The sequence below is a fragment of the Amphibalanus amphitrite genome, unplaced genomic scaffold (genome assembly GCF_019059575.1).
Source record: "Amphibalanus amphitrite isolate SeventyFive unplaced genomic scaffold, NRLGWU_Aamphi_draft 000217F_arrow, whole genome shotgun sequence".
Classification (NCBI taxonomy): Eukaryota; Metazoa; Arthropoda; class Thecostraca; order Balanomorpha; family Balanidae; genus Amphibalanus; species Amphibalanus amphitrite.
This window is the reverse complement of record NW_024881712.1, coordinates 681,815-694,224: the sequence shown is the minus strand read 5'-3', so window position 1 is coordinate 694,224 and position 12,410 is coordinate 681,815. Positions and strand designations below refer to the sequence as shown.

The window sequence follows — 12,410 nt, the reverse complement described above, 5'->3', positions numbered from 1 at the left end:
GTGCCTCTGGACCCTGGCAGGCCTGTGGTGCCTCTGGCGGGCCTTGGGTGCCCCTGCTAGGCTGCTGATGCCCCTGGGACCTGACAGGACTGTGGTGCCCCTGACAAGCCTAAAGTGCCCCCAACAGGCCCGTGATGCCCCCGACAGGCCCAAGGTGCCCCTGCGTGATGCCCTGATGCCTGCGAGGCCGGTGGGGCCCCTGACAGGCCCATGGTGCCCCTGCGAGGCCGGTGGTGCCCCTGCTAGACCGGTGTCCGGACAAATTGCCGAAAGGCGATTTACCGAATGTCATTTTGCCGAATGCATTTCGCCGAATGTCATTTTGCCGATGTGCTTTTTGCCGACGTGTCAAAAAGTCGAAATGCTAAAAGTCGAAATGCCATTTGCCGACATGCCTTTTTGCCGAAATGCCAATTTGCCGAAATGCTTATTAGTCGAAATGTAAATTTGCCGAAATGCGATTTGCCGAAATGTCGATTAGTCGAAATGTCAATTAGTCGAAATGTCAATTAGTCAAAATGTAAATTTGCCGAAATGTCAATTTGCCGAAATGTCAAGTTTCCGAAATGTCAATTTGCCGAAATGTCAATTTGCCCAAATGTCAATTTGCCGAAATGTCAACCTGCCGAAATGTCAATCTGCCGAATTGGCAGTTTGCCGAAATGTCAATTACAGGGTGTCTCAAAAGTTCGTTCACACATTTCCCATGCCAATAAAGCATATAAGAACCGGCCAAAAGTATAAGGTTTTGGTGTCTGTGTGTACACTAGACAAATATGCATGCTTTGACAACTGATTAAGAAGGTTGGAAACCAACCCCTTTGCTGTATCTCCAAAAATATTTGCCCATACCGATTTTTGTTGCTCCGTCAGCTGCCGGAGGCTGATAAAAGGTTACCAGCTTTCAAGCTCTTGCAAGGGAATCCCCTGCAGTTTCTGCGTCGGATTTAGTTTTGACTAGCTCCCCGGCAACATATGATTTCCCCTGAAAGCCGACAGCTTGCATCGACACCATTCTTGAGTATTTTGTAGGCATTCTCTGGCGCTAACTCCTTCATGAATGACTGGCGCCGACATCCCAAGCGCCATTTTCCTTTTCAAAACGACCCCGGTCCTGAACAAACGGGAAGTACCAGGAGTAAATTTTTCGCATCATATGGTAGCAGAATGTGTCGGACGTCTGTTTCTCAGACACATTGTGCAAATTTTGCAAATTCCAAGCGCTCGTCATTCCCCATGCCAAGACCTTCGCTCGGTTGCGGAGTGTTTTCCTCGGGAGATGTTCTGCTTTGTAAACGGCCCAAACCTGTCCATCGTGTGGTTTTATCGGGATTTTGTGTTTAAAAGAAAATTATTCGCTGCAGATCTGCCTCTTGAAACTTCGTTACATAAAATTTTACAATAACTGACACTTTTGGAGGGTCAGGTGTCCTTGGCATTGACGATTTTTGTGTTATTATCCCCAAAAATTAGCGTTATAGATATTATAAACAATTTTAAATTATAATTTGTCTTTATTTTACGATGACCTGCACTTTTTGAAAATGGGCAACCTCTGTCTGTGACCTTCTTGCCAGTTTTCAATAGTTATGACCGCATTTTCAGCTGCTTTCCGGAACACGAGTCTGCTGTCGTGCGAGGGTCGTTCAAAACGCCGTTAGTCTCGCATGGTTTCGTCCTTCAAAAATTTTAGCCACCGTTTTTTATGAGATGATCATCATGTTGCACTCATCCTCGCCGACACTTAGACATGTGTCATTTCCGACTTAACCATTCCCATTACTCCTGAAACAGAGAGTTTCACAACATACCCGACTTTGCAACCTACATTTTCGTGCCTGACCCATGGTCAGAGGTGAACCCTTTTTGTGAGCTCATGAAGGGTCGAATGCACTTGAAAACAATAAGACTGCTTGAGGAAGGTTGTCACCAATGCCCATGCAAAATTTCGACTGTTAATTTCTTGTTGATTCAGAATTATTGACAAAAAAGCATGGCTGGTACCTGTGAACGAACTTTTGAGACACCCTGTAGTTGAAATGTAACTTCGCCGAAATGTCAATCTGCAAACCTAGGTTAGGTTAGGTTAGGTGGTGTTTATTTACTTAGGACCGATCACCAATTTACTTTTGGTGCAATCCCCAAGTAAGAAGCAAATCACATGATAGGTATCCTTTGACCTCCTGATTTCATAACTAATAATTATTCATGGCACAAGCAAGTTTAAAAGCACCAATATCATGTGGAAATAAACATCAAATTGCTTGTGGCGAAGCAGTGCAGTGCCGAAGGCAATGCCTTAGGAGAGATTACAGGCAAAGGTAAGTCAAATATTTTTAGGTTAACTCTCGCCGGCCGAGGGGGTGCGGGTGTCGCACCCCCATAGGGTTTTTTTTCGCGATAGCTCCGAACACGCTGGCGATAGAGAGTTGAAACTTGGCATAGCTGACCTTTGATTCAAGTCGGATCTTTTTACACCAACCGCATTTTCGGGTCAGGTCAGGTCACCGACCTATGACGTCATAAGTGAACCTCTGCACGGTCTTCAGATGTCGCAACTACGCAACGCCCTCACGGCCAGAGGAGCTTTCACAGGGAAATGAAACATGCAGGACCTAATATCCATTACGAGTCTCACAGCTTGTATATCTCAGATTTTCCTTAAGGTTATTTGAGGTCAGGTCATTTTCGTGACCTCACCATTATAAGTCAAGAAGAAAAATGAAAACTGCTATTATGGCGCCGGGAACGACCTCTAACTATCTCAAGCACACAGAATCGTGAGTTGACGCCTTCTTTGCAAGGTAAGATGCGTAACTTTTGCAATGTTGACCTTGCGTGACGTCATTTATGACGTCATCAAGGTCATATTAGTTTTTCGTCAATAACTCCCGATCAAATTGAGCTAGCGAGTCGGGAAAGCCACCAATGGACTCAGGAAGACCTGCCGAATCGAATGATATGCGACATGACCTCTTTCCACCAACTTCATGACCTGGGGTGCTGACCTGACCGTGACCTGAGGTCAACACCCTAAGTTGACCTGACCCAAACAAAAATTATATCATTTGACGCGCCTAAGCAAGGCAAACACGATGCTGCCAAAATCGCGGCCCTTTTTGGCGAAATTATTCGCCAAAAACTGAACCGTACCTTGGGGCATTTGACCTGACCTCAGAGGTCACCGGTTGGCGTAGGACCTTAAAATCGGGTATCAATCTCTGCGGCTCGTAACGGCGCACACGCTCGTTTTTCCGCGACGCGCCAGCTCCACCAGGGGCGAAAGCAGCAATTACCACCTAGCGGCCGGCTCGTATGTAGAAAACCAATAGATCCGGTGAGGGTTAAATTGTTGTGTATCTGGCTTCAGGCCGTGATGCACAACCACTTAACCTAAAAATAATTGACTTATCATTGTCTGCAATCTATTCATGTGAGTATCTTCTTCCTTATCCACGGGTAGGCAAAAATCAGTAGTTCAGGTTAGGTAAGGTTTGGTTATGTTTTTCTCATACTTTGGTGACATGTAAGTGGGTTTCTTTACCTTTGAAAAGCGAGTCGGTCCTAAAGTTAATACGTACGGGTCACGTTAGGTTAGGTTAATTTCGGCTAATTGGCATTTCGGCAAATTGACATTTCGACTAATTGACTTTTCGGTAAATTGACATTTCGACTAATTGACACTTCGGCAAATTTACATTTCGACTAATTAGCATTTCGGCAAATTAGCATTTCGGCGAATTGACATTTCGACTAATTGACTTTTCGGCAAATTGACATTTCGGCAAATTGACATTTCGGCAAATTAACATTTCGGCAAATTTACATTTCGACTAATTAGCATTTCGGCAAATTAGCATTTCGGCGAATCGACATTTCGACTAATTGACTTTTCGGCAAATTGACATTTCGGCAAATTGACATTTTCGACTTATTGCACGTCGGCAAAAAGGCATGTCGGCAAAAAGACACGTCGGCAAAATGCATTCGACATATTGACATTCGGCGAATAAGCATTCGGCAAAATGCAGTTCGGCAAATTGTCCTGTAACCGCTAGACCAGTGGCGCCCCTGGCAGGCCTGTGGTGCCCCTGCTAGGCCGCTGGTGCCCCTAGGCCCTGACAGGACTGTGGTGCCCCTGACAGGCCCAAGGTGCCCCTGCAAGGCCGGTGGTGCCCCTGTAAGGCCTGTGATACCCCTGCTAGGCCTCTGGTACCCCTGACAGGCCCAGGGTGCCCCTGCGAGGCCTGCGGCACCCCTGGCAGGTCTCTGGTGTCCCTGACAGACCTGGGGTGCCCCTAACAAGCCTGTGGGGCCCCTCACAGGCCCGTGGTGCCCTTGCTAGGCCTGTGGTGCCCCTGGCGGGCTGGTGGTGCCCCTGCTAGGCCGGTGGTGCCCCCGACAGGCCTGTGGTGCCCCCGGGCACCAAGGGGTTCATGACCCATGTGGCCCCCCTTGGATCTGCCACTGATACATAATAGGGTAGCCTGGGCCCCAGATAATTTATTTTGCTACATAAATCCTGTCCCACATCACCTGAAAGGCTAAATTTGTGCTCAATGCGTTCTTTGGACATTTTACTTTAAATTGCACCCCTCAAATTGATTCACTTATGATCGGACTCCAAGCTAGGAAGTGATTTGTGAAGCAACTGCAAATGGGGCATTTTGCCCCAACCCCAGGGCAAAACGCCCCACGGCCTGGGACAAGTAGCCCCATACCTTAGATTAAAGATTTAACATGGTAGTTGGCTAAATCTTATGTGAGAGGTCCGTTAGACCTCTGGAGGCACGGCACTGAAGTTAGCACATTCCATCCTGTCAGGTGCTCAGCATATGACACTGTTGTATGAGCAGGTTTTTCACCTACCTCATAAGACCAAATAATAAATTATTGCAATGCAAATGCTAACAAAATACTTCCTTTGCCATCCAGTTGCTGAGAAAAATACACATAAAGGCACAGAAACTTACTATTCGCCAGCTACCGAACATTAGAAAGTGGGTAGCCCCAACAACACAAGAGGCAAAACGCCCCAGGGGCTTTTTGCCCCGCGACCTACTGGGGCGTTTTACCCCATCACGTAGTTCGGTCAGAGAACAACGCCTTGCACTCCAGTAAGACATAATTTCACACGAACCAACCCGGCATGATAAGCGTTAGACAATAGTTGTTCAAAAAACATAAAAGTCGTTAACCTAATGTGGACCATAAAAGAACGCCATGATTCATAATCTGACAACAAAACATAAAAATCACTCAAAAAACACATTTTTGGCTATATCTCCCGAAAGAGTCATCACAATTTCTTTCCAGTCTGCTCATATAATGATCATAGGTATAGTGCACGTTTTATAGAAGGGATGATGTTTCCCCAGAACCCTGCCAGTTCCGAGAAACATCGGTGAGGCGTTTTACCTCGGCGGGGCGACTTGCCCCGGTCTACCCTATATTTATTTGTAAAGGCGTTATGGCTTATGCAATATGCAATTGCAGGCACTTGGTATCCCTCACTTATCCCTCATTGGGGGCTCTAGCGGGCTCCTGAGGGCCCACGTCTATCTCCGGGAGCCCTAGACAGGCTCCTTTGGGTCCTTACAGTCCACTATAGCATAAGAGGTCTCCATGCGAGTCCTATACATCTGAGGGCGTACCCTGACGTCTGAGGTACCCAACTGCAGCTCCAATGGTCCTTGCACTGGTGGATCCAGGGAGGGGGCATTTAGGGCCATGCCCCCTTCCCAGAGGCCTAAAGTGGCCCGTTTGCCCCCTCCCCCAAACGATAATGAAACATAGTTCAATCAGTGTGTGGCCCAGGAGCCGAGTTAGACAGGGGGTGTTTTACCACCTCCCGGCCCGCAAAGGGACCCAAGCACTGACTCGAAGCAGGTTAACTGGTCGACAAAAGCAATGGTAAGCGTTTACAAAGTAATATAAAGGCATGGGTCGGGTGGGCTACCATTTATACATTTTTCTTTTTAGTTAAGAAAAAAATATTCAGTGTCAGGGCTGTGACGAAAAATAAGTGGCCTAAATCTGATGAGAAAACAGGATTTGGGGGTACCCTAGGTTTGGCTCCTGCATGAGTTGCCCCCCCCCCAAAAAAAAACGCAAGCCTGGATCCGCCAGTGCATGTTAGTCATGTGTTACAGTTAGCGACTACAACATAACAAAGCAGGATCAATCATGGGTACCGTAAACTGGGGTGACTTTGTATCACTTTTGACCAGTTTGGTACAATATCTTGTATATCACTTGAGATTTCACTCTGGAAACTGTTTCATCATACCAATTGAACAATTCTCTATCTAACTGAGTACAATAAATGCCTTGAAATTTATCATAAATATTTTATTTTTTTACCAAAAAATTGATCATTCTCACCCAGACGTCGGGATGACTATGATCACTACATTAAAATCACCTTATGTGTGCCATAGGAGCCCTCAGAAGGGGCTTGTGTGATAAAATTACATGTTTTGAATAAAATCAAAGGCTTTGCTTGACAAAAACTCACACATTTTACAGTAAAAATATGAATCATTGAGGTATTAAAATAAAGTTGCATGCTCTGGGTCTAAACTGACATTACAGAGCTATAAGCAGCAAAATTAGCTACTTTAACCTCTGACTTCAAGATTAAGTAACTGTCACAGATGTCCTAAGCCACAGGCTACCTGTTCTACATCACACTTTGTCTGCTGGTGGCTGTGGGACCACTTGCCACACTATTCATGCCCCTCCCAGCTGATTTTCTTTTTCACTTCCCATTGACGCTCCAATTACCACTGAGATAGAGCAGCTCAATGCTCATCCTCCATCATCAGTATCTAAGCCTTTCCTTTCTCTTTCTTTATCTGGGTCTTTCTCATCTTTACCATTATTTTTGCTGGAGATGCTAGCGAATTTATACTTCATGCCAATGACAACAAAAAAACAAGCTGTGACATGAACATGATTATTCTAACTGGGACCCAAAGTGTCTGATATAATGCTTCATTGCTTTATTTAACTATTGGCATAGAAAATGCAGTTCACAGCAGCTAATTGCTCATTTGAGGCCCAAAATTGGTCTATGATCAAAGTCACCCCGGGTATCATTGTCACCCCGGTTTACGGTAGGTACCTACACTGCATAGTGATAGGCGGCGGAACAGGGAGGGCACCGGGGCACCGTGCCCCCCTTTGATTTGGGCATTTTAACATTAGCCCTTTGGGCGTTGCATGGAAAGAATGGGACCAAGTCGGCAGGGCCCCCCTTAATTGAAGGTGTTCCGCCGCTACTGGTACACTGTATGTTAAAAACACACCTCAAATTTCAAGCAAATAACTACACTGGATAGAAACCCTGGTTACGGCTTTGTCTAATTGGGCCAGACAGAAATTCATTGTGCCATAACTGGAGAGATTAATACTGTTACGGCAGGCAAAAGATTCGTTTGATAGGACTTAGGTATCTATTGTCGCCTCTTTGATGCACGTAATAACTGAAAAATACACATAAATAACAATCAGTCCGTAAAAACGATAATTGACATAAACAAATATAAATATGATGATCACGCTCATTCACCTGACAATAAAGCACTGAATATCACAGCCAAAATTTTGAGAAATAAAGCAAATAAATGGTTAAATCAGTAATGTAACAAGTCAGTAATAAATTGGCTAATCATTTGGATAGTAACAATCACAAATATCATCTATTCTGTCACCTACTTACCTACTCTCTCCTTCCTTTGGCATACCCCACGTGTCAGTGTCAGCACGTGTCATTCAGATACCGCAGCGCCGAATCGGAGTGCTGTTCACGGACACCTGCGGTAACTGCGGTAGCTGCGGTAGATCGCAGGCTATAAGTCCCGCCCACTTGTGCGGACGTCATCACGCGTTCGTCTGAGGCGGCCGTGTCAATTTTCCGCCCAAGTTACACGAATGCGCAACTGCCGCGCCACTTTGCATGACAAATGGTTCCTGCGGCCGCTGCGGTCGGATCGTTTCGACCGCAGGAGACGCAGGCGACCGCAGCCGGCCGCAGCCGTATGACGTCACACCAACCGCCCCATCCCCACTTTCTGTGACGTCATTACCCGGCTGACCGCCGAGCCGCAGCTACCGCAGCTACCGCAGGTGCCCGTGAACAGCACTCGGGGGACTATTAAAGCATCCAAGAGCGCAGCATCCAAGAGACGCAACATCCAAAACCGGAGCATCCAGCGATCAAAACATCCAAATAACATCCAAAATCGGCGTGAGATGATGTTTTTCGTACTCCAGATGGGTAGCCATACGGCTTCCACGGTTGACAGTGATGACATCAGTCATCTTTTGCAAGCTCGTTAAAGATTTGGGCTGTACGGGAATTCGAACCCCGGGCCTTTGGATTAGCGCTCCAATGCTCTACCTCTGAGCTATACAGACCAAGTACTCTAACGAGCTTTCTGCCAAGTTTTAAAACTTGCTCATCGGTTCGCGCTGACGGCTGGGCAGGTAGGTGCGACAGGACGCGCACGACTGGACGACATTGGTCACCAGTGTTGAGTGTGGCCAAATTGGTTTAGCGTTAGGGGGAGGATGTATAAAAAAGTCGTATAAGGATGTCACTATTTTCAAAAAACTCGTCTTCAGTGTCATTTTAGGTGCAGTTTTTACAAGTTATGTGGAAAAACTATACCTGACGTCAAGCTCTGGTGGAAAGTAAAAAAAAATCAAATATTGTCATCAAAGATGTAAAAAAAAAAACATTGCAAGCGCGACAGTACGAGTATGACGGTACGAATCGTACAATGGAACATAAAATTTTTAGTCTTTATTCCTACACTAGGTATGCTTTCACAACAAAAACGTTGTGATGATGTAATTTTAAAATTTCTGAGGATGTCATTATACTTTTCATGGGGGGTGACTTTCCCCGCAACATCACCAATTTGGCCACACTGTTGGTCACGTCTCTGTCGATCCCCGGCCAGTACACCGTTTGACGAGCGCGCCGCTGGGTTCGGATGATGCCCTGGTGACTGTCGTGCAGACGGGAATGGGATAGCACCTCCCGTCGCAGGCGGCTGGGGATGACCAGACGGGGCCTGCACACGAGTAGGCGTAGGGCCTCAGGTGGGGGGCCAGATCTGCCCTCTCGTTCGGGAAGCCGTCCTGAACCACCGCACACAGCGCCTGGTACTCCGTGTCGGTGCGGGCGGCGTCTCGGAGCTGCGTTAGCAATTAGCATGGCATCTTCCACCGGGGAGACGCGAGTGCCGTCCGGCTCGGTCTCGGCCAGTGACCGGACCAGCATACAGCGGATCTGGGGTCCGATCTCCGCGCTGTCGTCCTCGTCTTCCGCGGCCGGCGCGTCCACCGGGGCACGTGACAGGGCGTCCGGGATGACCATCTGCCGGCCGGGCCGCCATGAGGTGGTGAACTGGTAGTCCAGGAGCTTCATTCGGAGCCGCTGGAGCCTCGGGTTCTCAATCTCCGGGAGTGACTTGTGATTGAGGATCGCTACCAGCGGCCGGTGATCAGTGACTACCACGAACGGGCGGCCGGCGAGGAATGGCCGGCACTTCTTGACCGCCCACATGACGGCCGACATCTCCAGCTCGATGACGGCGTATCTTGTCTCGCAGGACGTGAGGGAGCGCGAACCGCACTGGACGAGCTTCCAGTTCGTGCCGTGCAGCTGCATGAGGGCATAGCCCAGTCCGTTAAGCCGTGACGCGTCAGTCTGCAGAGCTGTCTGCTTGCCGGGGTCGTAGAACGCCAGGACCGGCGGGGCCACCAGCTTCTCTTTGACGCTGCTGAAGGCCTGGTCGTGCTGTGCAGTCCAAAGCCAGGTGCGGCTCGGGCAGGTCACGGAGCGGCTCAGCGGCTCCGGCGATGTCCGGCGAAAAATGGCCGAGTTGATTGGCGAGACCTAGGAAAGATCGTAGGTCAGTGGCAGTGGCGTATACAGGGGGGGCCATGGGGGCCATGGCCCCCCTTTCCGCCCAGCCGCCCAGATGGCGCCCCAATTAGCGCCGAATAGGCTGATGCCGTTTTACAGAGGGAACATGAATTAAAAAGTGATGTGCAGACAGGGATCGAACTCAATATCTCTTTGGGGGTGCCTGGACACCCCAATGTTCTCCAGGGCACCCCGAAATAGGACCTGAGCCGGGAGCCCCCCAATGTTTAAGGGCGCCCCTCCGGAAACCAGAAATTCCGAACCCCCAGGGTCGATGCCGCCCCTGTAGAGTCGCTGACACCCACCTGAACGGAGCAGTCGCCCCATTAAAGGTTGATGGCGCCCCTCTAGACCACCCGGCGCCCCTCTGAGACTCACATTCGCCCAATCCAAGACAACGCCCCTTGAGACTACAGTCGCCCCACACAAGCTCAAGGCGCCAATCAAGAGCGTCCGGCGCCCTGCTGAAGGCAACAGTGGCCCCATCCATGCCCAATGGCGCCTTCAACGCCCTTCTAAACATCACAGTCGCACCATCAATCCGAGGTCGCTGACGCCCCTCAAGAGCTATTGGCGCCCACCTGAACCGGGACTTCAGTCGGCCCATCCTAGATCAATGGCGCCCCTCTGAAACCACTGATGCTCCTCTGAAAATAACAGTCGGACCATCCGAGATCAATGGCGCCCCTCCAGAGCGTCCGACGCCCTACTGAAGGCAGCAGTGACCCCATCCAAGTATCGCACCCATCTAGAGCACCCGGTGCCCTTCTTAAGATGTCATTCGCCCTATCTCCGAGGTCGTTGGCGCCCTCCAGTAGTCACGGACGCCCATCTGAATGGAGACTTCAGTCGCCCCGCCTCATTCAAGATCAATAGCGCCCCCCCCCCCCCCCCGAAACCACTGGCGCTAGGTAATTATTTGACAATGGGGCTTTTTCATCAACACCAAATGCCCTTTTCAAGATGCAGCAGCCAGGGGTTGCCGAGCTGGGCTAGGATTTGCCAAGCATTTCTTATGAGGCAGCCTGGTTTGTGCCACCGCCCACCCCTCGTTGCAATACCGCCCCTCAATGGGACGCCGCCACCCCTCCACCGTACAATGAAAGTGGTGCCCCTCAGCGCAGTGCCGCCCATTATTGCGATGCTGCCCCCGCCTAGCAGTGCGGTGCCGTCCCCAGCGTACGCGTTTTTTTTAATTGAACCTGCTGGGGGTGTTTGAACACCCACTTCTAACTCAGCTTGTGGGCCACGTGGAGACACGCAGTAGGCGGCGTTCGGAAGAGCGTCAAAAACTATTACAAAACTACTTAGATCATTTTTAAGGTTAGGTCAAACTGGTCGAAGGTCAGGTCCCCAGAGAAAACCGAAAATCAAATCTCGCCCATCTGACATTTTTTTTCTCGACAAAACGGCACAGAAGTCAGTATTCAGAAAGAGATTGAGCTACAGCGCCGCAGCAAAGCGCATTCGATAGCTCTTTTTATGCTCTTTCTGATTAATTATCTCAGATTTGACCTAAGACAAACGTTTAACCCTCAAAATATACATTTTCGCGGAGGACGTTTATCTGTAGGGGAAGGTGGGGTAAGACGGCCCAGCGGGGCAAGACGGACCACCAGCCCTCCCGGCTGAACCGCTGCTGGTATCTACTGCTTTATGCACTCACTATGTTTGCTTTCCTTCGTAACAATGACCACCTTGAGCTCATGCTGCTAGGATGCATAGCTTTTGAGTTATTGAGAAAAATGTTGTTTTTCGTCAAACCGATCTAATATAAGAGGTTTACGGGTGATTCAATTACGGCGCCTTTCTTGCATGATTAGTTTCTATTTTGCACTTAACTGTGAAGAACAAAGTTATAAACTTAATTATAGTCACACTTTAGGAAAGGCAAGGTTTTGCAATGCTGGGCTATTTGACATATACGTCATGATAATGACAGAATTTAGATTTGGGGCAAGACGGACCACTGTGGTCCATCTTACCCTGTGGTGGTCCATTGTACCATATGCAGATATGGAAAGTTCTTTTTCCAAAACATTGACACAAGTTTAAGTAAGCTAATTTTTCAGGAAGGAGTCTTTGTTGCATGTGAGCCATGCATGCAAGTGCTCAGTTAGCATGCATTCATGCCAAACGACAATCAACACACATGTTCCCAGCTTTTAGCTGCACTTCCATCACACATGAGTAAAGAATAAAGGCTCATTTTGTTATTTTACCATTCTGGTTACTTTTTCTTACAAGAGTACAGAGCAGAAGTGTAACCACACATGAACGGATAGCAGGCACTGCCGGGTGGTCCGTCTTACCCCACGTTTTTTCTTGTCTCAGTTTTTGACATGTCCCTCTTTAAGAGCATCCACCACCTAGATGTATTTAATTTGAAATTTATTCTTTGCACATATCAACAGAGGAAGGATTGAGCATTCCGAAGACTATAAATAATATGAATTACGAGAGCAGTGTA

The 12,410-nt window shown here is 48.3% G+C and overlaps 1 protein-coding gene across 3 annotated transcripts in view; it reads right to left on the bottom strand.

Moving 5' to 3' along the window:
* The window catches only part of LOC122385391 (queuine tRNA-ribosyltransferase catalytic subunit-like), an 88,828-nt gene extending 80,755 nt beyond the window's left edge, over positions 1–8,073 (bottom strand). For 2 of the 3 annotated variants that reach the window (XM_043373633.1, XM_043373635.1), the window contains exon 1: positions 7,724–8,073. Coding sequence is in view for 1 of the 3 variants with exons in the window: in XM_043373632.1 (XP_043229567.1) it covers positions 7,728–7,776 (49 nt within the window). In the remaining 2 variants the exon portion in view is untranslated. The remainder of the gene's footprint in view (positions 1–7,723) is intronic. The other variant, XM_043373632.1, reaches the window with a different exon arrangement.
* Positions 8,074–12,410: the final 4,337 nt, after the last annotated feature.